Here is a 27,668-nt window from a genome sequence, read left to right as displayed (position 1 = left end):
AGACAACTGACGTTGCCCGCGAAACTGCACACACACACACATGGAAGACAGTTGACCTCGGTTGAGACGGTTGTTTATTTGCAATATTTTCTCTTATCAATTCATGTTTCTGAAGCTATTTCAATGCAGTGAAGTGTTCATACGTTTCTCTGTTTCAGAGCAATCATTGTCAATCTTGCATACTTCCTTTATTAGGTAACATTAATAGATTTGTGTGAAAATATCGTCGAGTGTCCACCCACGAGTCAGTTTGAGATGATCTTATTGGACTAGAGGAGGCGATGTGATTTTGTGTCAACAGCAAATACATGTGACATATTCTGTAAACAATCTTTGTGGGAAGAAAAGTGATATATGATGGAAAAGCAGCGAATTAATCTGAAATTAAATCGCCGATTATACCAGAGTTCACGAATAGTGTCTGACTCTTTGACAAATCTGGCAGAAACGCCAGTGGTCAGATAAAAACCACCAACCCGCCAGCCCCAGTGTCTGACTGAATATTTCACGTTGTCTTTGTGCGAAGTTGTTATTTGTGGCATGTGACACTTGTGTGCTGTGTATTAATGTTATGTTTGTTATCATACAATGTTAATAATTTCAATGCCAGGTATAAAAAATGTTAAAACTGAAATGTTTGTTTAACCTAATTCTGTGGGTCCTGTGAATTTTCGGTTGGTCAGACACACATCTGAAACTTACAGGACGCAAAGTCCTGTTATTTTGAAAAACCACTGTGAACACTGTTATCAGTTATACTACATTCACGTTTTTGGTCTTCCATCGCATGCATTTTTTCCTCTCTTGCGTGTTAAGAAATTACGTACTGTCTCGTGCAGATGGAGTTTAAAAGACTTTCACCACTTGCTTTGTGATTATAATGCCTGTAGTAGAATAATAACATGATGTAGAGGTAGGTCCCTTTGTAAATGAACAACAATTTTACCGACAGTTTTAAGAAAGAAAGCAACAGGCTTCTTGTTAATATGCCATTAAATTTGAACTCACTTCGTCCATTTTCAGAACCTTTTCCTGGCTTCATTATGTCAGGTAGTAGTATTCCTGATGATGTAAAGAAGAATGTCAGAGCTGTACTCTTGTCAAAGTCCGGGGGCTGTGGAGTCCTTGTCAGTGACTTCAAGAAAGACTACCGCCGTCTTAACAACTGCAAACTCTTCATTGAGAACTATGGATTCAGTAATATCAAGGATTTCGTTGAAGCTATCCCTGAGTATGCCAGGTAAAGAAATGCTCAATCTCTTCATTTTTAGTGCAGGTTTTATGGGGAATACTGCTTGACAAGAGATAATTCAGCCTTGCAAAGCAGGATCATGATGAGGTATTGTGGCATGCAATTTACATTGCTTGTGTGTTCATTGCAACATTACGGTAAGAGTTCCTCTCGTTACCCCAATCCCAAATAATATTTATTAATTGATATGTACTAGAATTATTAATAAAACCTAACACAACTATTATTAGAGGACTCACAAAAACAACTAGAATTCCAAAAATAAAGTACATGTACAACATATAGGGCTGAACCACTTAGTGCTATGAATGTTAATCTGAGGAAGAAAGAATACAGGGAATTGGAAGGAACTCTTTCCAATAAATCAAACCTACCAGGATATTTCCAACATGTGGGTATGAGTCTGCGAAAAAAGTTTGGTTTACAAATCTCCGTGTTTGTTTACGGATCTCTGTCCTGTTTCCATGTGGTTTTACTGGAATTTTGGGCGAGTCCAAATGAAAGCTGAACTGCCGTTGTAGGGCTTATCAACAGAGGGTATTCACTGCGTCATTGAGAAACAGTCAGAAATTGAGAGAAATGAAGATAAGCATATGGAGGCTAGAATTTGGCAACAATCAAAATGCACAAATGGTAAAGACGAACCATATTTGCAAAATTCATTCTTCTAACAACTGACAGCCTAATACCAATAAACAGTAATATTAATAAGGGCAACCCGTGAAGGTCCCGGGGTTGAATAGGCCTTCAGCAACCCATGCGTGCCATAAAAGGCGACTCTGCTTGTCATACGGTTCCCAGTTACGCAGATCGATGTTCATGCTGTTGATCACTGGATTGTATGGTCCAGGCTCGATTATTTACAGACCGCCGCCATATAGCTGGAATATTGCTGAGTGCAGCGTAAAACTAAACTCACTCACTCACTTAGTAAGGGCAAGTGCTGAATTCTGCACCACGAATTGAGATGTTCAATGTGCTACAGTCTGATAGTTATTACTCCGGATAACCCTAGATGCAGCTGGAAGGTGAATAGTCACATGACATGTCCCACCAGGTACCCATTTTCTGCTGGCTGAACAGAGGCAATTTTGAACAAACTCACTTGAATGGGGTGAGACAACATGTATCACATGTGCTTCTTTGTGGGGCAGGACTGAAGTTGTAGAAACTCTCAGGAGTCAAGGTGTCAAACATGGTCACCCATCCAAGGATTGTCCCTGTCAGATGTTGCTCAACTTTAACATGATTTGTGACCTGAGCTCTATGCACAGGACCGCATACCACCACAAACAGTCACTCCTATATATGACTTGACCAGCCAGCCTCAAGAATTTTGTTTGATGCCAAGTTTCTTTGATATTAGCTGATGATACATTGATAGTGGAAACACAATTGAATAAAAGAAAACATGACTGTCAGTCCTGAAATTAAATATGGCTTGATACAGCTTGACTGGAAAGGTGGATCCTGTCTATGCCTACAGTTTTGCAAGCCCAAATTTGCAAAATGGAATCTGGTGAAATTATTGTGATGGTAAACTTTGGTTTGGCTCTGTATAATGAGCCAGCACCTGTACCCGTAAGTCACATGGGAACCAGGGGTAAGGAGGGGTCACAGGTTGACAGACCATTCCATTACGTCCATGCAGCTAATAAGACTGGCACATTCTTGAACACTGTAATACACAGGGCTCTTTTGATTATTTTAAGACCTTAGATATCTGGTCCAAATTGAATATTTACTCAATATACTGTTGTTTCACTGGATTATTGACTGGTGATATACAGTGGTTCCTAATCTCTATTGAATCGGTTTCCATGTTAATTATTCCTTGACAATGCAATAATGATTTAGGTTATTTGTAGACTGTTATTATAGCCTAATTGTTAAGACAGTATCATGTGCAAAATGTGAAGTTTTGCCATCCACTGCCAACACTGTTTTGATCATAAATTTGATTCAATTGTATTGACATTCCAGACTTGAGTACTCCGAAAAGGATATGGCCTACAGAATGTTTGGTGTGGGGGACCCGAACACGTACATGTCCTTGTCTGCAAAGAAGGCACAAGGAAATATACCTAAAGGACATCCTGCAAACAAGGGAAACAGATTTTCAAGCAGAAATGGTCAGTATAATGATGATTTGTGGTGGCTCAGTAAGTCCCTATAACCATGGTAAATTTAGATTGTCCTGAAGGATAACATCTGGATAATTACACTAAATGGGTGTTCATGTGCCAATGCACCAGTGCTTATTCTGTCAACATAAACTGTTTGGCCCTGATTTGATTGTGGAATAGGACTGAGAGATGAAGCTCCATTTTCCATCATCATCTGACTCCATTATAACAATGGATGTGAGAACATGTTAAAACTACATTGATGGCTGAGTGGGGTGTATATCTTAACTTAGACTTGGTATCTGAGTATTAGGCAGCGTAACTCACAACATCTACACATGCCAGCAGATGCATGTATTGTCTTCAAGCAATGGACCAGTGATGGCCAACCATGTTTTCATTGAAAGGTACGAGATGTTGCCCTGTAGTGTGGAAATGGAGAAATTTATGCTTGTATTTTGACCAGGGTACTAACTGATGGTTGTGTTCTCTTTGATGATTGTCTTGTTTGATATTTCATGCTTGATACCTGCCGTGTTTGAACAGCCTTGTTTGATATCAGTCACACTGATATCTACTATTTTATATGCCATCACAGATATCTGCTGTCTTTGATATCTGTCATGTGAGTATCTGCTGTCTTATATGTCAAGTCATAGACATAGGAGCAGTTTAAGAGTTTGGGAGGCAAACTTTAGAAATTGATAACCAAGGACTAAGGAGTTCAAATGAAACTTTAATTAATAGCAAATGCATTACATTATTCAGGTAACACGTGTTTGTTTTAACTAAATTGACTGTTTAGCCATGGTGGCTGTTAATATCAGAGTCAGCCTGACTTTCCCTTTGAAAAAATTTGGATTCTATCAGTATCATTAGTGGTAAAAAAGTTTTTGATCTTGCTATTTTTTCAACTTTACCAGGGACTTGAATTTGTGTTTTATTCTTTTATTTTGATCTCCCTAAAACGATTTTCAGCTTTTTGAAATATGGAGGGTCGCTGCAGCTGCCTATGCAAGTTTGATGTCTGTCATGTTTAATATCTTTCATGTTTAATATTTGGTATGTTTCTGCTGGCATTTTTTACAGCAGGACATTGTGACCGCTTAGCATTTCCTTAACGTCACTGTGATAGTGTGAAAACGGGAATCTATTTTTCTTTATCCTGACTCATGCTTATTACTCTTATCTCCTTCTTCAATGTGAATGATAGTGGAACTCTTGAATCCCTCGTAGTTACCCGTGATAGGGACGCAAAAGTTCACTCACCTATGGTCCATGAAACCCCTTTCCTGCCCGGGTTGGTTGGGTAACCTAGTGGTTAAAGTGTCACGCCAAAGACTCGGGTTCGATTCCCCACATGTGAAGCCCATTTTCTGGTGTCCCCTGCCGTGATATTGCTGGAATATTGCTAAAAGCGGTGTAAAACCAAACTCAGTAACTCAAGTTGATGTGTTTAGCTAAGGGACTGTTTTATGTCTTCTCACTTCCCAGATTCCAGCGGGACAGACTTGAGGTAACTGATACTGGACTAGTGAGTGATTAAAACCTTACTCACTTACTTACTTTTCCTACCCAGTCATGTGACTTGCCATGCTTGTCACTTCTTTATCGCCAAGCAGCACCATATCCCTTTTTGTGTTTAAATCTTTTGCCCATCATCTTTTTGCCCATTCATCCATCGTCTTCCAGCTTACATGGCAGATACTGTATTCAGTGTTTGCCCTATGGCAGAGAAATTGCGTATTTGAAGCACAAATGTTCTCAAATACACAGTTAATTGAAAAGCTTGCGTCATTGTTGATGCAATGCTACTGCACCCCAAGTTCAGATAATCTAAGCTTGTACTTGCCGTTGTTAAAAACTTTGTTTATTGTTTGCCAGTTAACTACTCAGTGCTGATTAAATACCTGAATGCTTTACCTTGTTTTCTTATCGTGATTAAACAGTTACAGTTGATGTCTTGATGAAAGTTCCAAACTGATGTTGACTCCCAAAAACATGTCTATGACTCCCTCTCATGACACAAGGGAAATCATGATGACAAGTGAATTGTCATGTCTAGGGCAAACACTGATATTAATTTTCCGATTTGCAATTTATTCGTTATGCCAGAGGTCACAAGTCATTTATGGGAATGATCTTATCATGGTCTTTGGGTTGTTTATGAAAAAGATACTAGTGTATTAAAATCCACATAAATCCACTTTGTCCTAGAGAAGATATGACAAGATGTTGTTGACAGTGGAACTTGGAAGAACAGGATTCAGGAAGTGCCGTTGCGCAGTTCCCATTGGGAAGATGGGGGGAGGGATACTACAGGACGTATCTAAGGATAGCTGATGAATCCACGAAGTGGTCTGACTCATCACTGATTCTGTTGATTCTGGAAGCATAAGAAGCATGTGTCAGGATATGGGAAAATATTTAATACTTATTCTGACTCATGGCATCAAGCCCTCCCAACCTGCACCAGGGTTTGGCAAACCCAGGTGCAAGGATATATTCAGGAGAGACTGACAAGCATGGCAAGTCACATGACTGTTTGGATGGGAAAAGTGTTCAAGGGAGGCAACTGGTTAAATGAACTTTTATGTCCTCTTTGAGTTTGAGGGAACTACAAGGGATTCAAGTATTCAACTGTCCTTTGCATGGAAGGAGAGAAGCATAATAAGCATGAGTCAGGTTAAGTATATAATGTCAACTTTACTTAAAAACTTAATTTTTCAAGGAGAAATATGATTGATGTGGTGATTAGAAAATTGTTTTTAAAATTTGCCAGACACGATGACTGACATACTTTAAATTACCGGACATTGTACCAGTAAAAGCCAGGTAAATAGCAAATAACAAGAACACTACTGTTGTTTGATACCTGCCATTTTGAATATCTGTCATTTTTTATAGCCCCAATGTTTGGTATCTGCTGTGTTTGATGCCTGTCATGTTTGATAACAAATGTGAACAAATTATTGTTTTGGGGGAATTTTATTTGATTGATATTATTTTTTAGACTATTTAGTGATTATATGAGAGAGATCGAACTTAGCTAGCAAACAGGTTAACGCCAATTTACATCAATATGTACACTGCAGTGAAGTAGTCATGTTTTTGCAGGTGCGTCTCACTGTGCCAGTGATGGCAAGAAACTGATACCCAACAGCCGTGGACTATACACTGTGTGCTACAACACTGAAAGGGCAGACACCAAAGACAAAGATGTATGTATCTCACAGAGACTAGAAAGTCCAGTGTTCATGATAAGAAAAAAAGCTTTGCATTCCTTTAATGCATAGCCCCTGGAATTTTGCATGTGCATGCACTGCAAATACACCAGAGAAAGAAAACTCCCCATAAAACTTTGAAATTTAGACATCATTTCCTTGCATTTCAGAGCGTGTTGTCATTATTCACTTAGAGTATCTGAGAGAAGGTTGATGATATTTTGTTGTTTTTTGTGGAAAATATGTATTTCAGTTGGGCTGCATAAAAAATTACGTTTTTTGTGCACATTTTTTTCAAAAGTGACAAGGGAGGTAGGACTTCTTTAAATTTTTGATAGAAAAAAATGTGATGCGTTGTTTTTTCCCTCAGAAATACAGCTTGGCAAGTTTTATACATGTTAATAGATGTAGATTCAGTCAAACTCATTCTTACAAATGCTCATTCTTACAGTGGACAAATTGATGATCGGGTTGTGGCCTAATCAAAATTATCTTTTTTAAATGGCAATAAAAACATGGTTACGCGCACAAATAAAAGTGACATGCTGATGCCCAGAAACAGTTCACATTTTCTATTTAGCCTTATTTGTTCCCAGAACACGAAATGCTTTGCATGCAGAAGATAAGGTAGAAAATACCTTTAGTGAAATGTAGATTTATTTGCATGAAACATGCAGGTTTTTGCATAAACATGAACGCTGAAATAGTACTAGACTGGCAGCATTTCTTATGCTTGGTCAGGCGATTAAAGAAATATATCATAATGCATGTAACATCTCTGCATGCAAATTCTGTTAATTATTGAGCAGCCCAGAAGGTCTGGGTTAGAATTGATCTTCAATAGCCCATGCTTTTAATAAGGAGCAGTAACAGGACTGGATGGTTAGGTTTGCGGACTTGGTTGACACATGTCATTGTATCCCAATTGCATTGATCAATGTTCATGATGACGATTTTATGTTGATCACTCCATTGTCTGGTTTAGACTCGATTATTTGCAGACTGCCTCCATGCAGCGGGAATATTGCCGAGTGCATCATAAAACTAACCAGACTTAATCACTAATTACAGAGCAAGAATATTCTTGTATTTTGTGTTATACTTTGATAGCAGTTGATAATGTTTTGATAAGGATGGATAAGTGACAAAGAAGTGACTGGTTTATTGTGCCACTTTGGCAATTGGATATGCATACAAGCGATAAAATGACTTACATGACCCAAGAGCGTTAAACATGTTGTGATATAAATATTAAATGAGTGAAATTCACATTGAAAACAGTGTAAATACTTACTGGCTTTTATTACACAAATATGTAGGTACATATTAATCAATCATGATCAGAAAATAAATCAGTGAGAAGAATTATTAACAATTATCGATCTCAAAATTGTGGCATTAATAATGTCATACCTAACCTTTCATAATGAAATATAGTTTTAGTTTATTCACCAAATACACAAAGGTTGTAATTCATGGACTGCTTCTAAGTGTTGATTTCTGTTTTGGCTGTTTTGCTGAAAGTTACCTCTCTAATGTTTATCAACAAACTGTCGATATTAAATGAACCATTATTGATCTCTATGATCTACAGCATTAGCTGCAGATGTCAGGCAAAATCATCAAATGGATTTACACATATCCATCCATACTGTTTCCTAGTATTATGGGCTTGTAAGGTGATGTTTAATTCCCTTATAACAAGAGCAGCTTAGAGGAGGGAGCTTTACTGCTTACTTCACTTTCTTGTATTGACTGCAGCTTTTAAGGAGTGTTGAAATCCCTCTGTAGTTTGGAACTTAAGAGCTATAACAAAGGAAACAAATTTCCATTTTAGAGAAAAGAACGGTTTCAACATTTTTGTAATAAGACTCTTGTCACTGAGAGTACAGCCTTTCTATGTGTCTTGCAGGACATCACTGACTTGTTCAGACAAGCCGGGGAGGTGGCCGAGGTGAACATCACACAGAAGTAGGTGGTAGAATTAGGAGCTGTATTGTTGGCATTGACCAGTTTAAGCACTTTGGACTGACCGTTGCTCATATTTCTTGTTTCATCAATGTTTTAATTGTTCTCAGTGTTTGTTATGTCTTGTTCAGAATTGTCACAAATAATGAAACATGATGTCATTCATCTTTCATGTTGTCAGTCAGTTGCTTATCCAACAATAAATGCAAAGAGCTAGTTTCTTCACTGGAAACCTACACCTCTTTTAATGCTCTTAGAAAAAAAGATTAAAGGCAACACTGACTGATGTAGCTAGGCAAACATCTTAACATCTACATCATGCCAGAGTGACATCAGTTCTAGCATTTGTTTGTGAGTTGGTTGCCTTGGAATGAAAGCCTGTACTTACATGAATTGAACAAAATACCTAATAGAGACCTTTAGCATGAAAAACGTAACATTATTTACTGACTACGTTTGTTAACTTTGTGACAAGTTGTCACTTGAAAAAGATGAGTCCCAACAAATTTCTTAATTGACATGATATTTGTGAGAATCATTCTCAGTATGTAAGTGTGTATGTCACACCACCAAATGCAATTACAGCATAGTTCAGTTCAAACAACCAGGATTATTGTCTCCTTGTCTGAGTTAACAATCTGACAGTTATGAAAAAGTCAAATGAAAATCCCTGAAATCTTCATTGTTTATCTAGTCTAATTTATTGAACTGATTTCTGAGGGTCACCCATGAGACTTGTGTCAAGCTTTACTTATATTATAATATTTTGAGAGTCTTTTACAAAATTGTTGCGTCAAATATGTATGAATCACACACCATTTAAAACTCAGTAGGTGGGCCCAGTGTGCATTGGTGCTCGTTTGAATGAGGAGCATATTGTTTTCACATTTCTACTCTCAGGTACTATGTTGACCTGTTGGCTGTGACTGGACATTGTTTCTATCAATCACTGGTTGTTCAGGTCCAGTATCATTATTTACAGGCCAGTGTGATGTGAATAGACTATTGCCAAGGTGTCTGGAAACAACAAATAATCAAATAGGGCATGTAGTTGCACACTTGTAACGGTGTATAACTTTCAGTTGTTGTCTAGTTCCTGCTTCAGGACGAATATGTCCTTATGTGTAGGAATATGTGCCTTCAGTGTTAGTGTGTCTGGTGGGTACATCAGCAGGGTGGGAGCATTGTGCACTGACAGCAACAATTGCTGGTCAAGTGTTCTGTCTTATGTGACTAGAAATATGTGTGAGAACTATCATGTTGTTATCAACTACAAGTGTGCAATTTCATTATCTGATTTCAGTTGTCCAAAAAATCTAACACAGCTTAGACATATAGCTTGAAACAACAACAAACTTTTGTTATACAGTTGTCCTATGGAATGTTTGTGTGTGTCTCATTGTGCCATACATTTGCTCCATTCTTTCATTATATGTTCATGTCAGTGAATATTTTACAGCAGTTTGTTACTGTCATTTTCCATCACATCACGTAAGTTTACATATTAGAATACTTTGTATCATGATATGGTACATAAAGTTAGCTGATGGTGTCTGACTGTGACGTAAATGCAGACTTTGGCCTGAAGAAATCTGTGGTCTAAAGCAGACTGTGGCCTATAGCAGACTGTGGCCTGAAGTTGTCAGTGGCTTATAGCAGACTGTGGCCTGAAGTTGTCAGTGGCCTAAAGCAGACTGTGGCCTGAAGTTGTCAGTGGCCTAAAGCAGACTGTGGCCTGAAGTTGTCAGTGGCCTAAAGCAGACTGTGGCCTGAAGTTGTCAGTGGCCTAAAGCAGACTGTGGCCTGAAGCTGATAGTGGCCTGAAGCTGCCTATGGCCTATGGCAGACTGTGGCCTGAAGTTGTCAGTGGCCTATAGCAGACTGTGGCCTGAAGTTGTCAGTGGCCTAAAGCAGACTGTGGCCTGAAGTTGTCAGTGGCCTAAAGCAGACTGTGGCCTGAAGTTGTCAGTGGCCTAAAGCAGACTGTGGCCTGAAGCTGATAGTGGCCTGAAGCTGCCTATGGCCTATGGCAGACTGTGGCCTGAAGTTGTCAGTGGCCTATAGCAGACTGTGGCCTGAAGTTGTCAGTGGCCTAAAGCAGACTGTGGCCTGAAGTTAATAGTGGCCTGAAGCTGCCTATGGCCTATGGCAGACTGGGGCCTGAAGTTGTCAGTGGCCTAAAGCAGACTGTGGCCTGAAGCTGATAGTGGCCTAAAGCAGACTGTGGCCTGAAGCTGATAGTGGCCTATAGCAGACTGTGGCCTGAAGTTGTCAGTGGCCTAAAGCAGACTGTGGCCTGAAGCTGATAGTGGCCTAAAGCTGCCTATGGCCTATGGCAGACTGGGGCCTGAAGTTGTCAGTGGCCTATAGCAGCCTGTGGCCTATAGCAGCCTGTGGCCTGAAGTTGTCAGTGGCCTAAAGCAGACTGTGGCCTGAAGCTGACTGTGGCCTGAAGCTGATAGTTTCTAGATATGAAGGTAGGGTGGTAAGCTATGTATGTGTGATGTTGGTAAGTATTTTAGTTGCTTAGGATAATGAGCATGGTTAGGGGAAAGATGTCTTTTGATGACATGAATGTTTGCTAATGGAAACCAGCATGGCTTTATGCACTATCTATGACTGTCCTGTGTTGGACTTGTTGAGACTTACCATCTATCTGTCGATCACTTCTTAAAACTATCCATCACTTCTTGAGACTTTCCATCACTTTGTTCATCACTTCTTGAGACTTTCCATCACTCTGTTCATCACTTCTTGAAACTATCCATTCCTTCGTGAAACAATGTGTTTGTTCACAATGGTCTCTTAAGTGCCAGGTTTCCTTGTATTAATCATATTCTGTGTTCAACAGCTGGATATTTGTACGCTTCAAAACGAAGCAAGGAGCCCTATCATCGCTTGAGAAGTTGTCTTATCTGCATGTACGCATTGCCGATGAGGGTAAGAACAAGAACAAAGAACAACGGAATTCAGTAGTGGAGCAGAAGGAGGATGAGGAGGAGGCAAATGATAGTCTCACGGCCAACAAATGTACCTAAACCTTTGTGAATTTGTCAAGTGTTTGTCACCTTAGCCAGAAGTCCACTCCACTCTACTTCCAAAACTAACATGCCCTCACCATAATGTGTAGTATTACAGTGTTTTGTACTGGTATGTAAACAACCTTTGTTCTTCTTGCGGGATATTCATTACAGAACCCAAACCATAACCTATCAGTGAAACCTAGGAATAAGAGCAAGGGATCTTTATCATTTTCCTAATATGAAGAAGACTTGGGAAGTTCACAGATTAAAACGTTAACTTTACTACAGTTCTAGGGACTGCTTATTTTTTAAACCAGGAAGCTTCTTGTAAATGTTGGAAGGGTTCGATCAAAGACTGATGGCTAAGGCTGGCAGATAAGCTGGTTAATAGTTTAGAGTAATGTCTGTCAACTGAAAAACAATGGTCAGTGCAGTGTTGTAGTATTGTTAACTGACCCAGGCACAAGATAGACCCAAACAGTATACATAAATATATATTAAACAGAAGTTGCAAGTTGTTATTTTATCATAATAACATGGTTATTACCTGAACTTGCACCTTTTCTTAAATTGAGTCCTTTGTGAGCATTACTGAATTAACCAAGAGTCACAAGGTGGGTCTTTTGCAGTAAGCTCAATTAGATAGTACAGGGCTTTCCATGACCACACTTTCAACATTGGTGTTCTGTCTATTTTGTACATTGCATCAAGTATAAATTACAAATTTCCCAAGAAGTTATATAAGTTTACTTGTGTTAATCCATTAGTCCATGTGCGTGACGGTGCGCCAAGAAGACAAGATAATCCACAGAAGAAACAAGATGCTACAAAACAGTTGATCAGTAAAGTGGTTCCTGGTGGTCAGAATCATGAAGTCTTTGTGGGGAACATTGCAAACACTCTCAAAGAGGTAGGTAGATGGTTGTGGACAGTTGGAGGTTTTGTGTGTATATCTCCATATGCATACGAGGCCCATACTGTTCCGTGTTAACTGGTTAACTTCGAGGACCATTCTGGAGTTTGGGTTTTATCTTCTCTTTCCTTCAGTGTCAACATTCAGTGCAGATGCAAGTATATAGCAAGTGAACAGAATGAGCCTTATGCATGTTACATCCAAAAAATAAATAGCTGTATAATGGGTTATGTTGGTTTAACAAACATTGTTTATCTGTATGAATTGTGGGTTTTCTTTTTGGTCTAGATAGAAAAAGAAAAAAGTGTCAAGATTTCTTATATTTCTTTAACAGGAAGAGTTTGATGACATGATTGCTGAGTTCAACCCAAGAGAATCCCGACTAATTCGGAAAGATGTGAAGTTGTAAGTTGTAGTGCAAAGTTGAAAGTTCTTCATGATCCTGACAAGTATGACATGGTTTGGGCAAGTTTCTAGGAACTTACACCTCTAGTGGATAGGATTGTATATCTGGGGATGCTTGCCCCAGCATTTTCTGTTGATGCAGTAATTTCTTTGGCTTGGAACAGGGGTTCATTAAAACATCCTTTGTCTGGTAACCTCATCTGCTAATTATCTTATTATTTACTCATAATGTCTGCAACTGACAGCAAAGAGATTCCACTTTTGTGAGAGATATCTGTATACATGAAGCTGATCAAACATCCGGGAAACAATGTGTGAGTGAAGGGCTCATGGCATTCCAGACACTGGAATTAATCTTTAAGCATGTTTGAAGCTTGAACATCAATGTCCACACATTTGTATTTTCTATTTTTCACAAATACACTAATTTGTTTCTCGCTTTAAACCCACTGTTTGGTGAATAGAAAATGTTTTTAAATGGAGAAGTGATCTGTTAGACTTTTGATCACCTGCTTGTGCAGTTCCCTAAATTATTATGCAAAATCAATTTTTATCCACCCAGTATGTAATGTAGGGGGATATAGTCGACGCCTTATCTGTCCGTCCGTCCCCCGTCCGTAATCATTTTGTTTCCGAAGCATAACTCAGAAACCGTTCAATATTTTTAGACCAAACTTGATAGATATGGTTGTGCCTTTTGCTATTTACAGATTTTTGGCATTTATATTTTTTTTGTTTTTCCATGGAACGTTTTGGTGTTAGTCTTATGGTGGGGTGGGCTTCGTTTCCGGAGCAGAACTCAAAAACCGTTCAGTATTTTTCTGCAAACTTGGTAGATATATCAATCAGAACCTGAAGTGGTGCCTTTTGCTATTATTAGGTTTTCGTTATTATTATTTTCTTGGTTTCCAAGGAAACGTTTCTGACATAGTCTGAAAAATGAGGTGTGTGTTTCGTTTCTGGAGCAGAACTGAAAAGCTGTTCAATATTTTTCTGCAAAACTTGGTAATACATCAGTCAGAAGCTGAAGCTGTGCCTTTTCCTATGTACAGGTTTTTCTGATTTATTATTTTCTCGGTTTCCATGGAAGCGTTTCGTACTTAGTTTCAAAAGTGAGAGGTCTGTTTCGTTTCTGGACCAGAACTCGAAAACTTCTTAACATCTGTCAGTGTTACTTGGTAGACATGTGTGGCAGACCCCAAAGAGGTGCCTTTTGCTATTTACAGGTTTTTCTGATTTATTATTTTCTCGGTTCCATTCCACGTTGCCGACTTCATTTCCAGATCAAAACTCGAAAACCATTTCCTATCTTTCAAAAGATCTTTGCAGATATACGAGACAGATCTTGAAATGGTGACTTTTTCTGATTACAGATATATGTCTTTTATATTTTTCATGAATTCCATGGAAACAATTCTGCCATGGTCTAAAAACACAATAAGTAACTTTTTATGGATATCAACTTCTTTATATGAGAACACAACGTTTCGGAGTTAACCTTTACGTTGTGTTCTCATATAAAGAAGTTGATATCCATAAAATCTTTATTCCTATGCATTTCACTTCCAAATGCCCTTCAAAGACACAATAAGTAACTGTCAGATGATTTGTCCTTTCAAATATGTGGGTGCCGGGGGGATATGTCATCTTCTGATGACTCTTGTCATTCTTGTCATGCTCTTTTCCCACTGCTTCTAAGTGAATATGGAGTCCTATATCTCCTATATCTCCTATCTCTCCTTCTGTTGTCAGAGGAAGTCACACAGTTCACTCATAGGTTATGGGTAGTTACAGGTGATTTGTCGAGTCCCCTGGACAAGCACCTTCTTGACATATTGAACAGAAAGACCTTTACACCTTTTAAGGTATGCATTTGTGGATTTTGACTCGTCTGTGGATGCCCAGAGGATGATTGAAGCCTTGGATGGTGTTGAGATCAAAGGTCGGAGAATAGAAGTGAGGATTTCCAAGGCAGAGAGTCCGCCAACCCAGAAGAAACACCAGACCAACCCACCACCATCTCATGTTGCAGGTGAGTAGTGAGACTGCTGGATGACTATTGACGGGGACACATTTATTATGTGAAATAAGAAGAAAACTGAAGTATTAGTAACTGACAAAAAAACTGGAAACCCAGATCAAGTTTGTTTAAGAGGTAACAGGGGCAGATAACTCAAAGTGAATGAATCTAGTACTTCCTGTATTTTGTGCTGTGCTTTTATCAATAGAAGTCAATTACTGGTATAATATAATACTGAACTATCAATAGTCACTCATACTATTGATGCATCAATAGTTTTGTTGTTTCCACCATTGATTAATCGCCTTTGGAAAACATACACTTGATTAATTGATTGGATTTGGACATTTTGAGATATCTCTTTCCCCCCAGCATATTTCAAGTGCATAGATTGATACTCATGCTGTTGATCTCTGGATTGTCTATTCCTGACTTGATTGTTAACTTCTGCCATATGGCCAGAATATTAAGCCACAGCTCTCAAACAAATCTCAGCTGACAAGACTGAATCAAATCTGGAGGCCTTGTTTGCAGTCCTGTGCCTGTGGCATTAATACTGAGAAGGAAGGCATCAGAGATCAGATTGTCAGTCCACGGTAGGCTTGTGTTGTATGTACTCTGTGTTTGTGTGTAGTCAGGGCAACTCCAGGAAAGGTTATGGAGAAATGCTCCTCATGAAATGTTTTTGTTGTGTGCGCATCATCTCCTCTTTCCTTTTGTGCTATGTTTCTATCAGTGTATTTATGAGTGTGCAGTGTTGGTGTGTATATTCCCCAGGTGGGGAAGCTTCATCAGGGAGTAACATGAAGGCAGACGTGAATCACAACAGTCACAGTAAGAGCTTCCAAGATAAACCAGGTGAGGCTCCAAAGTTGTTATGTTGAAAACGTGACTAGTGTTTTCAAGCAAAAACATTCTGCATAAGATGAATTTTTTATTGAACTTTGAGACTAATGACATTTATGTAAATGATCAATATATTCCTTGTTATGAAACCTATAATTAGGTCACAGAATGTTTCAAAATGCAGATATTAGACCAGTGATTTCCAGAATTATTTCCTCACTAAATTTGGTCTTTTGATAAGAATTAATTAACCTGTTAGTGGTCAAGTTAAAAAATCACCACTTCACTGGTTGCATATGCCAACTGATAATTGATGAAATAGCTTCCTCGGAACTCTCAAATGCAGACTTATATGGCGAATCATCAGTACTTTACACAGGCCACAGACATCGGTGCAGGACATGGATGTGTTGAATGTCCAACCAGTGACATATTGTGTTTTGTTTGTCAGGTATTTTAGGACCCATACCAACATCTGGCCTTGGACGAGGGGATGCTAGCAACTCTGAGCTGAACCTTAGTTTTGAAAGTTCCTCTAGCTCGGGCTGTGGTCGAGGACTGAATCTCGCTGATTGGATGCGAGACATCAGTATTAGCATTGACAGCCGGGGGAAGAAGATGGTGACATCCACCCAAGTAGTTCGGTCGCCACAGAAACCACAGAAGCAGGAGCCGCCTGCCAGGCAGGTAGCAGAGGCAGAAGATGATATGCCTGAACTTGAGGCCTCCATGCCAGAGCTGGAAGTTTCGATGCCTGACTTGGAGAGTTCTGTTGATGTAAACAACACATCTGGTGAAGGGCTAGAGAATGGGACTGATGACAAACCCATCAGCATATTTGTTGCCAACTTCCCCAAGTCAACTACAGCAGTAAGACGGGTTTCTATTGTAATATGTCAGTAGCAGGTAAATTTCACTGTACCTGAACTGGTACACAACACAGATAAATTGGGATTATGTTCCCAGAGTCCTGTTTTACAAGGTAAAAGTGCCACTTCTCACACAGGTGTTACGTATTGGTAATGGCTGCCCATTACAGGTTCACACCTTAGAATGTTGTCAACTTTTTCATGAGAGATACCTTCTGCTTTGGCTGTGTGACTTGTGACTTGCTGATCAATCATAATGATTTTGCAGACAGATGATCATGATGTTTTTTGCTGGATTGTCTGGTCCCGACTCGACATACAAACACCAGATCATACTGCCATATAGTTGGAATATTGCTGAATACTGCATAAAACTAAACTCGCTCACTCACTCACTCACTGAGATTTTTATTTTGTTTTCAGCGTGAGCTTTACATTTTGTTCTTGCGCTACCACGTTATGAGTGTCAACATTGTCCCAACCACCAAATGGTAAGTGGTATATCTAAGTGTTGTGATGACATATCTAGACCATTACTATAGAGACGCATCTGTTGGTCATCAGTAATGCATGTTGCGGATATACAAACAATATTCCATAGAGGTTTTCAGTAATTTTGTTTTGAAGTTCAGTCCTCTTGTTCATAACTTCTCTTTTCAAATTAATCAAATTGAATGTTTAACACCCTTGTTCATTAAATAGGCAGTCTGCTTAAATTTACTTCCACCTGCATCATGAATGGAGATGTGATGACAGAGCTGTTGTCTCATTTTTGTAACAGTTCATTTTGCAAGTGAAATTCTCAACTGATGTCATTGTAGCTTTACCCATGAACATCTGGATTTACATTTTTCTTCAGCAACCCATGCTTCTTGTTAAGAGGTACCTCATAGGTCTTGGTTGAAATTGTTTGCTTGTATCAGTGTTCTTTAATATCACACGTCCATGGTAATACAAAGTGTGAAAACACCCAAAAATGTGACATAGCCTTTGTTTGGGGAATGGATTGAGTAAGATGGGATGAATCCCGTTTCAGAGGCATTACTGTAGTGTAAGGAATATTGTACACTTAATGTAATACTCATTCTTTGTTTTCACAGAATTAAATTTGTGATGAATAGTTTAATTAAAGCTGCATATCTTTCCACCTTACTTTCATTTTGTTGTAATTACAGCCCCAAAGCATATGTGTTGTTGCCAAATTTGGACATGGTTGAGGCTGCCATCCGAGACTTGAACCAGATGGACTACCTAGGTCGACCATTGTTGCTAGACATTCCCCGAACCACCCCTGAGGTGAAGGAGAGACTGATGGCCCGCAAGTGCAATACAGGTCGACCTGTCGCCAAGACACGCAGCCAAGTTTTGGATGGAATTAGTGACTCCTTGGACTCTTCAACTGAGGCATCATCAGAGTCTGAACGCAGTATTTATGAGGTATTGGAGCTGTACTCTCACATACTAGACAAGATGAAGGTGAGGAGGAACGTCCTTAAGGAGGGCAGCCACATCAAGGTGCTGGTGACATCTGCTGAGGAGGAGACCTTCTTCTGGGGGCAGGTTGTCAGTGAGGTGAGGGACACTACCCTGATTGTATCACCCATTATTTAACATAGGTTTTGTCATGGCACTAACATCTCTTCGTGCAGTGGAACAAAATGATCAGTGAAAAGACCAATTATCGGGTGCTAATACTGCAAGGAAGAGACAAAGTAAACAGTATGTGATGCATGAAGGCCCATTTTGATTCCCCTCTTGATTACAATGTGTGAAGCCCATTTCTGCTGCCATTTGCTTGGCATATTGCTGATAGTGTCATAAAACCGGACACACCCACTCTTAAAATTCAGATGTGATGGGCCAAGTTTTATTCAGTGTTGTACAAACAAATCAATTCAATTCAAGAAAATACTTCAGTTATATAGCCTGGGGTTATCAGTTTTCACATAGATAAGAAACAGTTGCTTACAAAATATAGACAAAAAACAGAATAAGCGTGTGATCGTACCTACTCCTTGATATGATGTATTTGTTTCCTTCACAATGATTGCTGTGACAGAAAATGAAAAGTTGACTGCGTTCGCTTCGGGTGACTCCAAGCCGCCATGATACTATGGAGTGATGTCTCCTATTTTCACTCACCTGGCTATTTATGTTTACGGCCTCCCAGTCAGGCATTGTACTTCAGTGGAATTCCCATCACAAAGAGAAATGAATAAACTTGAATTGAGCTGGCAGGCAAACTATCACTTGGAAAATTGACACGTCTAGACTATTTTAATACATAGTTTACTTAGCAGTAGTTTATGCCTTAGTGAAATCTGTTAAAAAGTCATACATTTCACAAATTGCTTCGATAACTCAGCTTTTTTCAAGTTCATCCTCTGTATTTGGTTACATGAACAACAGCCATACGATTGTTTGTAAACAAGCTCTTAGTGATATCATATCTCGTAAATTTCAGGTTTCAAAATGGCTGACCAAAAATGGGGCTTGGGCAGAAATGAATAACTAACAGTAGTGTGTAATGGATTTTCAATTTGATGTTTATTTTCGATCAAAGATGGAGAACCTAAGGTCTTTGAAACGACTGGTCCTTGAGCTGCAAGATACAGAAAACCACCTGGCCAGGACAAAGGGCCTTGGACGATGTGCTGCAGTGTATGAAGGGGAGTGGCACAGGTTGGTTCTGACGGTCTGTCCTGATTGTATGAAGGGGAGAGGCACAGGTGGGTTGTGACAGTCTGTCGAGATTGTATGAAGGGGAGAGGCACAGGTGGGTTGTGACAGTCTGTCGAGATTGTATGAAGGGGAGAGGCACAGGTGGGTTCTGACAGTCTGTCAAGATTGTATGAAGGGGAGAGGCACAGGTGGGTTCTGACAGTCTGTCCTGATTGTATGAAGGGGAGAGGCACAGGTGGGTTCTGACAGTCTGTCAAGATTGTATGAAGGGGAGAGGCACAGGTGGGTTCTGACAGTCTGTCCTGATTGTATGAAGGGGAGCGGCACAGGTTGGTTCTGACAGTCTGTCCTGATTGTATGAAGGGGAGTGGCACAGGTGGGTTCTGATTGCCTGCCTATATTATTGTAAGGGGATAGGTACAGGTCTGAATGTATTTCAGTCATTCACTTTTTTGTTTCAGGGCCTGGATTCTGAAAACCTCTCTGCGGCACAATGAGAAGCTGAAAGTGTTTTTTGTGGACTATGGCAACATAGAGCATGTGCGATCGCATGAGACTTGTGTGGTAGCACCCAAGTTCTGGGAACTCCCACCCATGGCCAGACCATTTACCATTGCAGGTAGGACACTTGTGGTATGCAGGGTGAATTATCTTCATCTTCACTATCCTTAAGTATCCCTGGTTATTAGTTGGTCCTGTTTATTACAAGTTTGTCGTGTGTGGAAGTAGCGACTCAGTCCTTAAGAGAGCTCTTTGATAAGAATTGGTCTTGTGTATTGCATGCTTGTCATACAGAAAAGGTTGGTGGCTCAGTCCTTGGGGGAGCTCCTGGATAAGAATTGGCCCTGTGTATCACATGCTTCTCCTACTTTTCATACAGGAAAGGAGGGTGGTTCAGGGATCTCTTTTGTAATGATAGGTCTCTGGTACAATATGATCATCAAATGTGGGAACGAGTATGGATCTGCTAGTAGGGGAGCTCTTTATAAGAATGGATGCATCGTACACAATTCTTGTTGTAAGGGGCAAGGCACCAAAAGGAATGATAAGAAAATGTTGATCTGAGTGCGTTCAAACACTCAGCAGGTAAGTTGCTGTTATTGCTCTCTCTTATTTCAGTTGTACTGTCGTGGTATTTTCCAGATGACCGAATGATTTCATGTAGATAGTGCATATCAATACACATGTGGGAACATGCATGTGTGTTTCAGGTGCAGGACTCCCAGACCTTGGCGCCCTAGAGTCATCAGTTGTTGACTGTCAAGTGATGAAGACTGCCCCAGTTGCAAGTGTAAGTTGTATTGGAGTCATGACATGTACCACCTTGTACCATCAGCTGCTACTGTCTTAGAGAACATTAGCTACTGGTGTACCTTATATTAATGTGTGTTGATGTTTTAGTTTACCAATGTCTGCACGCCAATGCACCTGACTCACTGTTGAGTTTACTCTCTATGACTAAAGTTTTCACAGGTTACTAAGACAGTGTTGAAACAGCCTATTTGTCATTGCCTTGTATATGGCACTACCAGAAACGAAACAGAATTACTCCTCTATGAAGTCTTAACAGAAATGTGCATGTCATGTTTCCAGTTTTTGTTGATCCACACATTCTCTCAGACATACCTTACCTGTGACGTTGAAGATGTGATGAGTGACACGGTTGCTTCTGAACAACTTCATGGTGTCGTTGAGCAATACTGGTGCCAACAAGGGCCAGTCATTAAATGTCTGTGTCCAGATAACAAAATCATGTTGACGTCTGACTGAATGAAATTGGAAAAATATTTGCTGGAATAAAGAAAATTGCTGAAAGCAGTCATGAAGTTTGTGTTGCTCGTTTCAGGCTATGCTGACTGAAGTGGACATACTGAGAACATGAGGAATGCATGTTGTTTGGACAAGCTGTGGAGCACCTCCACACATGATCATACATGGTACAGTCATCATAAAATGCTACAAATATTTCATTGGTTTTTATACTTTGATATCAAGTTGATATCTAGATACACATATGTTAAACATATCTAGATATTGGCGTATCACATGTGCCCTGGGTCATATGGTCTTGGTCATTTTTAACACAATATTATGTTGCTGTCATGGAAACAGCTCAGTCTGTTTGATTATATTATATGACTGACACGTTATATAAATTTGTTGCAAGTAGAAATCTCTGTAGATCTCGGGGATCACTCTTGAGCAAATGGTCACCATGAAGAAAACCCTTCCTTAATCTGAACAATGGGATATTCGGAAGATGTTATTAGATATTTCTATGTTATTACATGTGTAAGCATGAACAAGTAATGGCAGTTTCTCCCCATGTTAAATGGGTAACAATCCTCAAATCCCTGCCCAATGTGATCCCTGAGATCAGTTCATGGAGAGACATTAGCTGTTCCCATTTAGTTTATATTGCATTGCTAACTTGTGTATTCTCCTCAGGGTACAATCCCAGCATTAACACACCTATCCTCCATACTACTTCATAAGTGTTTTGCCTTGAAGTTTTGAACTGGGCTGATATCCTATAAACAGATGCACATTAGTCTGAGATTGTTTTTGTTAACATGATTCAAAGCTTATTTTATGAAAGGTTTGTGATCTGATGGTTATTTTTTATCCAAATTTTTCTACAGCCTTAATGTTGTTTATTTAGGGTTAAAGTAGTATTGAACGAGATGACAATCAGTCATCAAATAAAATCAAGATTCACAACTGGACTGTATGTTGGATGTTCAGCAGCAATGCCAGTTGTCTAAACTAAGAATGATTTGTTTTCCAGTCATGAGCATGTCAAGGCATTTATTCTAAATAATGTCTTTATTTTTTTGTGACAAAAGTCCAGCCATACCCTACTACTCAGTGTTTGGCAAATTTTGTCAGTGTCCTCGATGGCTTAAATAACTGGCTGCATGGAGACGTTGATATACACACAGTATCCCATGGTGCCCTGGAACTGGCATCTTCAGCTTCTAGTTCAGCATTTCAGCCTTCTTCCTGTCTCAGATGTTGAGTTGTACATGTTTAGAGAAATCTAGGGTGAATTTACAGTAGACTTTGCAGACATTTTCTAGATTGTGAACACGTATTGAAGAAGTATTTGTTATTATATCAGTAAGCTGTGCATATAACTAACACAAGAGGGATCTGTAGCTTTAGTTCAATATAACCATAGTTCGTTGTATGCATTTACACAAGAAAATAGGGCAGCTTGTGAATTATATCTTTTATCACTGAATATACCGATATTCAGAGTTTTCGGTTATGGTGGGAATGCATTTTACACACATTAGATGGGACTCAGAGCATGTGATCGAGGATACCAGATGTCAGACTTCCAGTTTTATTGAAAGCACAGGCTACTAGAATCTCTAATTTTCTGAGAAAGTTAATTTCCCCAAATTACAGATGTTATGTCTGTCATGTCATGTAAATGTCTTTGGTACAAACATAGTACACTGTGTCTTCATTATGTGTTCTATTACTGTCAATTATATCGTGAGTCAGTCATCAAGGTGCTTCAGGTTGTTGTTCCAACCTTTCAGATAAATCTTAGTTCCAGCCAGTATTATTTCTCTTCAGTAAGAGAACTGAATGCCTACATAGACTGCATAGTCAGAGGTGCCTTGACAAAGGATCAGTATGAATTCACAAGGCCATTTAGAAGTGGTCAGATGCAACATATGTTGTATTACACTTACTGTCCTGTCCTGTGCTGGTACCTAGGTGTCTGACTCTTCTGGGATGGGTTTGAACCCAATTCTCAACCCAACAAAAGTATCAGAACCTGTACTTAACTAAGAAAGTGTAAGCCCAAGTACAATATATATTACAACTACATGTATATGTCTACTCGCTTCATATGATGTGTTACAAAAGATAAGTACCCCCTTGGTCAGTGGTCAACTTACTATAATAGTCTTTATTTATTGTGCATTTAGAACAATCATCTGAATATCTTACAGCTTTGGAGTTTACCAGAAATGTCATTTTTATGAAGAATGCTGGAAGCAGTAGATTTCCTTAATTGGAAACTTTGCAAGGTGCTGGAAACAGCTGACAAGGTGCTGCAAATGTTTGTTTGAAACATGCAAGATTTGCGCTTCGGGTCCTCCACAAACCAATTTGTGCAAAAAACAAGGAATATGTACCAACAATTAATCAGATAAGGTTAACTATGCACAGCCTCACCCCCACCCCCACCCCCACGCCCACCCCCACCCAAAAAATACAAAATAAGCATTTTGTCAGTCTAATATTTTCTAGGTCTGTTGACTCTGGAATACAGGGAAATTGGTGTATAGGTGAAACTGATACTCCTTCATTATGGCATTAACTGTATGTTTTTCAATAAACAAGAAATTTGGATAATGGTATATGTTCCATCGCAATATCTTGATACACTCTTACCAGAAAGAAAAACATTTGATTTTAATATTTAAAAATATGATGAGAAACACTTGCCATTGATGACCGCATATAAGCCAAATTTCTAGAACCAAAACAAAGCAGGCTGTAAAAGGGGGTTGTCTTATCTATGACACACAATTTCACAAAAGGTAATTATTTTCTTGTATTAATAAAGAGTTGTGATACTGAGACACTTTCAGTGTAACTGAAAACATCCTAGTCTTGTGTCAAACAATCTATGGGCATTAACCATCATCCTGTCATTACAGTCAGTGAATATGCTTATGTTTTACAGGTGTTGTGTGATATTATTTCTTGAGAGGGATATAATCTGTTTATCCCCACCATGTAAATATAACGTGACCGTAAGTGTTTCAGAAAGCTTGTGCTGTCGGAGGAAAGTTCATGATTTTTAATGTTCCTGGAGTCTGTAATAGGCTGGTTAACAGCTCTCATTTAAACAAAAATCATTGATATAATGGTAAAAACATATTACTCACAGGTTTAATAATAAAAAGGTTACATGTTCATTAAGTGACTGTTACATTTCTTTTCATAAAAAAAAAAAAAATATATATATATATATATATATAAAACACCACATGAAATAATATGCTGAAGTAAAATAAGTTTGTTGGAGTCTTCGTAATGCAAGGGAAATAACTCCTTAATACTTCTCTCTACTTTTGACGGATATGACTTGTCAAAACTTTCCCATATCGTCCAGTACATTGGATATGCTTGTTGACAAAATTGGGTAATAGCTAATAAAGAGATCAAACAAATTTGCAATATTTATGGTTTTATAAAAAATTAGTAGTAAATTAGTTTTGTTGACTGATTATCAGTTAATAGTGTCTTAGTTATGCATGTACATTATAAAACATACCTAGTTTAGTTGAAATATTTTGCTTCATAAAGACATTTATGTTAATATTTTGCAAGGGCAACTGAATTTAGTTATATATTCCAGTGTGGTACGTTTCACTTTAGTTTAATTACATTATTAATTTTTGTGTCCCTTGCCACATACACAACGGGGTCTTTGCACGATAACTGTTGTTATCTTATGGTAACCATGGTTATAACTGTCACTGTTGTATGTCCTCACTGTGTAGGTGGACTCTGCACTTTTCCTGACGACATTTAAATGATTTTACTAAACTGCATCATATTCTTCCAGAGGTTTGTTTATTGTTCCTACCTAGTTCTATACTTTTCATGTTCTGAGCTTATAAGTTTACTGAGTGTACACATTTCCTATTTCAACTGAAAGGAAGTAAGTTCTCTCTTCTTTGCATGTCTTTTTTATTATTTTTTTTTTAAAAAAAATAACTTGTGACATTTTATTGTAAAAGTTTTTACAATTTTTTGTATGCATGTATCCCTTTCTGAGGTCAGAATGGGACCTTTATGCCTTTATGTTCTTAAGTATTTGAGTGTGTGGTTTTTTGCTTATATAGTCGGAACAGCCGTAGTACGGGAATATAGTTGAGGCAAACATATTTGTATATTGGCCGATCCTGTGCCAGTGTCGTTTCTGTGTGTGGTCAGCTATCAATATGACCACACTCATTGTGCTATCTTTTGTGAATTGTCTTTTCTCTTGACCAGTCCTGCTCACTGTGGTATATAGACAAGCTAGTGCAACATGTACAAGACTATGTATGTTCTGTAACACTGTATACCATCAGCTGAGATTTCCCTGCCTGTTAGTATGTCAGCTCAGCAGGTCAAGACCAGTGGATCAGTTGTTATTGCCACACATCCATCTTCCTTATCTCCACCCTCCTGCCATATTCCTTGCCACTGATCTCTGAAACCTTCGCATCAGTGGAAATGAGAGTGTCCTTGGCTTATTCCACCAGCGATGTGTTTTTGTTTCCATCAAGTTATTCTTGTACGTGTTTCAATATGGCAGAAACAAACCTGAAAGTTCTTTTTTAGACCATGAGTCAGCTAGTCATGCATGTATCCAAGTGTTCTGTCACTCAGTGGCTCAGGACATCAACGTGTAGGTAAAGATACATCTCAGGAACCTGATGTTTTTTGGAATAGTTTTGTTTGTTAGTCTGCAGTCTTATTCCTGAAAGATCATTTAAAGATCAACTAAATAACTTTTAGAATTATCATGTTTTACCACATGCATGTTTCTCAGTGATGTTTCTCAGTGATGTTTCTGACATGTTGATGACTACAGCTGTATGCCCAATATATGGAGGAAGAAGTAGAGAGGGAAGTAGGTATCTGATCCCATGTGTTCTCATACAGGCTGGTCAATCCTAAACAGGTCAATCTTGAGATCCGTCACCATGTTTTCTGGTGATATTGAAGCCAGTACAAAGCAGTGTCATGAAATGATTGCCTGGAAACCAGCTGTTATTTTCATACCACAGGCGCCTCCCAGTTCTTGAGAGCATGCATGTGCTACAGTGGCGACACAGCAATGTCTGTTTCTTATGAAAAATAAACTGAACAATATCTTTAAGCTGATATTACTTGCCAGTGTGCTTTTTATGACTGCACATCTTAGGCATCTGAATAAGGTAACAAAAAACTATTAAAGCCAGTAATATGGATAAAATATGGTGGTAATATGAAAAAAGTGGTCAAAGATATACATGTACTAGTATATTAAACGATATGAATCTAATAAGTAATGTTTGATTAAGAAGGGAAAAGTTGTGTGATTCTCGATTAGTGGATTTATCACAAAGCATTAACAAATGTTTTGGAATTTTTTTGTTTGTTTCATGCAGTTATCACAGACTGTACATAATAGGTAATCAGAATACGGTTTGGCTAGAGCTGCCTGTCATTTATGGACAAAGTCAAGTGTACATTTGTGTGAAATGTTCATGACAGTCAGTGACCACTGTCCACACTAGTGCTGCAACGCCATGTCTGTCGTTTTGGAGACCATATTCAGTTGTGCCAGTTGGTAGTTATCTAGTGTGTAATTGTAGTGACACGTTTTCTCATTTAATTAAAATATTTTTGATGTTTTAGTAAAGTAGTTGGTTGTAGTTTGGACAGAGTTTCATATGCATGTAATATAAGACAAACACACAGCTCGGTCTGTGACCAGCCACTAAGTCTTAAGACCACTGCATTGTAAACCTGGGCCCACTTGCACAAAGCGATCTTAGCGCTACAATGATTGTAACTCCCATTCTCCAACATAGGCATAAGATAGTCGTAGCGCTAAGGTCGCTTTGTGCTTGTGAATCTTACGGCATCTCAGCGGTAAGAATTAAATATACCAAAACGTACCTGCCAAAGAAAACTTTTCCACGGTGCCGAAAAACGCATAAAAGCCCACATTATTCGTAGAAATAGCAACAAAAACATAATACCGCTTTTGAAACTGAAAACGGCAGTTTTAAATCGCTAAAACGTAAGTCTGCATGGAGATTTGACCGCATGTTGCCATTGTCCATTTTGAACAAAAGTTACAATCCTTTGTAGTAGTATTTCTGTAGTGTTATTTGACAGTTATGATCATCATGCTTGTGCGCACGTGTTCAGTTTACTTTCCATTCGTATCAAATGATTAACGGTTATTATTTCGACATATTAAATACATTTTCTGCGTGAGGCGACGCAAATTTGACAGAAGCGCTTATCGTAGTGCGAATGCGCAGTAAGTTTGCTGATTTTAAAATGGTGCCGTTTCATAGTCGGTAGTTGCCGTTTTTAATGTATTAGTAGCGAGGTACTGTGTTTATTTTGCTGTTTTCACGGTCAGTGTGTTGCAGGGAATGATGTTGCGCAAATACAGGGTTGTGGACTGATGGTTTACGGGCGCACCGTTTTCTGTACGTCTTGCTGACCTCTTCCATTTGCATGGTCTTGTAGGATCATCTTAACTTGGATTGCAAGAAACTCTTTAGTTCTTGTGAATAAATATTGTCTTTGTACCTT

General features: G+C 38.9%; 1 protein-coding gene across 1 annotated transcript; it reads left to right on the top strand.

The window, feature by feature from the left end:
• On the top strand, window positions 1–27,668 carry LOC137278083 (uncharacterized). The gene is made up of 18 exons (XM_067810170.1): window positions 1–69; window positions 1,024–1,240; window positions 3,236–3,384; window positions 6,496–6,599; window positions 8,515–8,573; window positions 11,422–11,600; window positions 12,361–12,503; window positions 12,841–12,911; window positions 14,777–14,943; window positions 15,709–15,789; window positions 16,229–16,647; window positions 17,070–17,137; window positions 17,822–18,218; window positions 19,210–19,328; window positions 19,790–19,947; window positions 20,540–20,619; window positions 21,175–21,265; window positions 27,493–27,668. The coding sequence occupies exons 2-17, from the start codon at window positions 1,044–1,046 to the stop codon at window positions 21,208–21,210; spliced, it is 2,427 nt and encodes an 808-aa protein (XP_067666271.1). The 5' UTR covers window positions 1–69; window positions 1,024–1,043; the 3' UTR covers window positions 21,211–21,265; window positions 27,493–27,668.

The sequence above is a fragment of the Haliotis asinina genome, chromosome 3 (assembly GCF_037392515.1).
Source record: "Haliotis asinina isolate JCU_RB_2024 chromosome 3, JCU_Hal_asi_v2, whole genome shotgun sequence".
NCBI classification, from domain to species: Eukaryota; Metazoa; Mollusca; class Gastropoda; order Lepetellida; family Haliotidae; genus Haliotis; species Haliotis asinina.
Note: the sequence above shows the minus strand (reverse complement) of the source record. Positions and strands in the feature narration are given on the sequence as shown.

Excerpts from the sequence above, each read along its gene's own strand:
- LOC137278083 (XM_067810170.1), top strand. The coding sequence starts at position 1,044 with ATGTCAGGTAGTAGTATTCCTGATGATGTAAAGAAGAATGTCAGAGCT. Across the intron at positions 3,385-6,495 it reads CAGATTTTCAAGCAGAAATG|GTGCGTCTCACTGTGCCAGT; the intron begins GTCAGTATAATG and ends ATGTTTTTGCAG. Across the intron at positions 20,620-21,174 it reads AGACTGCCCCAGTTGCAAGT|GCTATGCTGACTGAAGTGGA; the intron begins GTAAGTTGTATT and ends TGCTCGTTTCAG.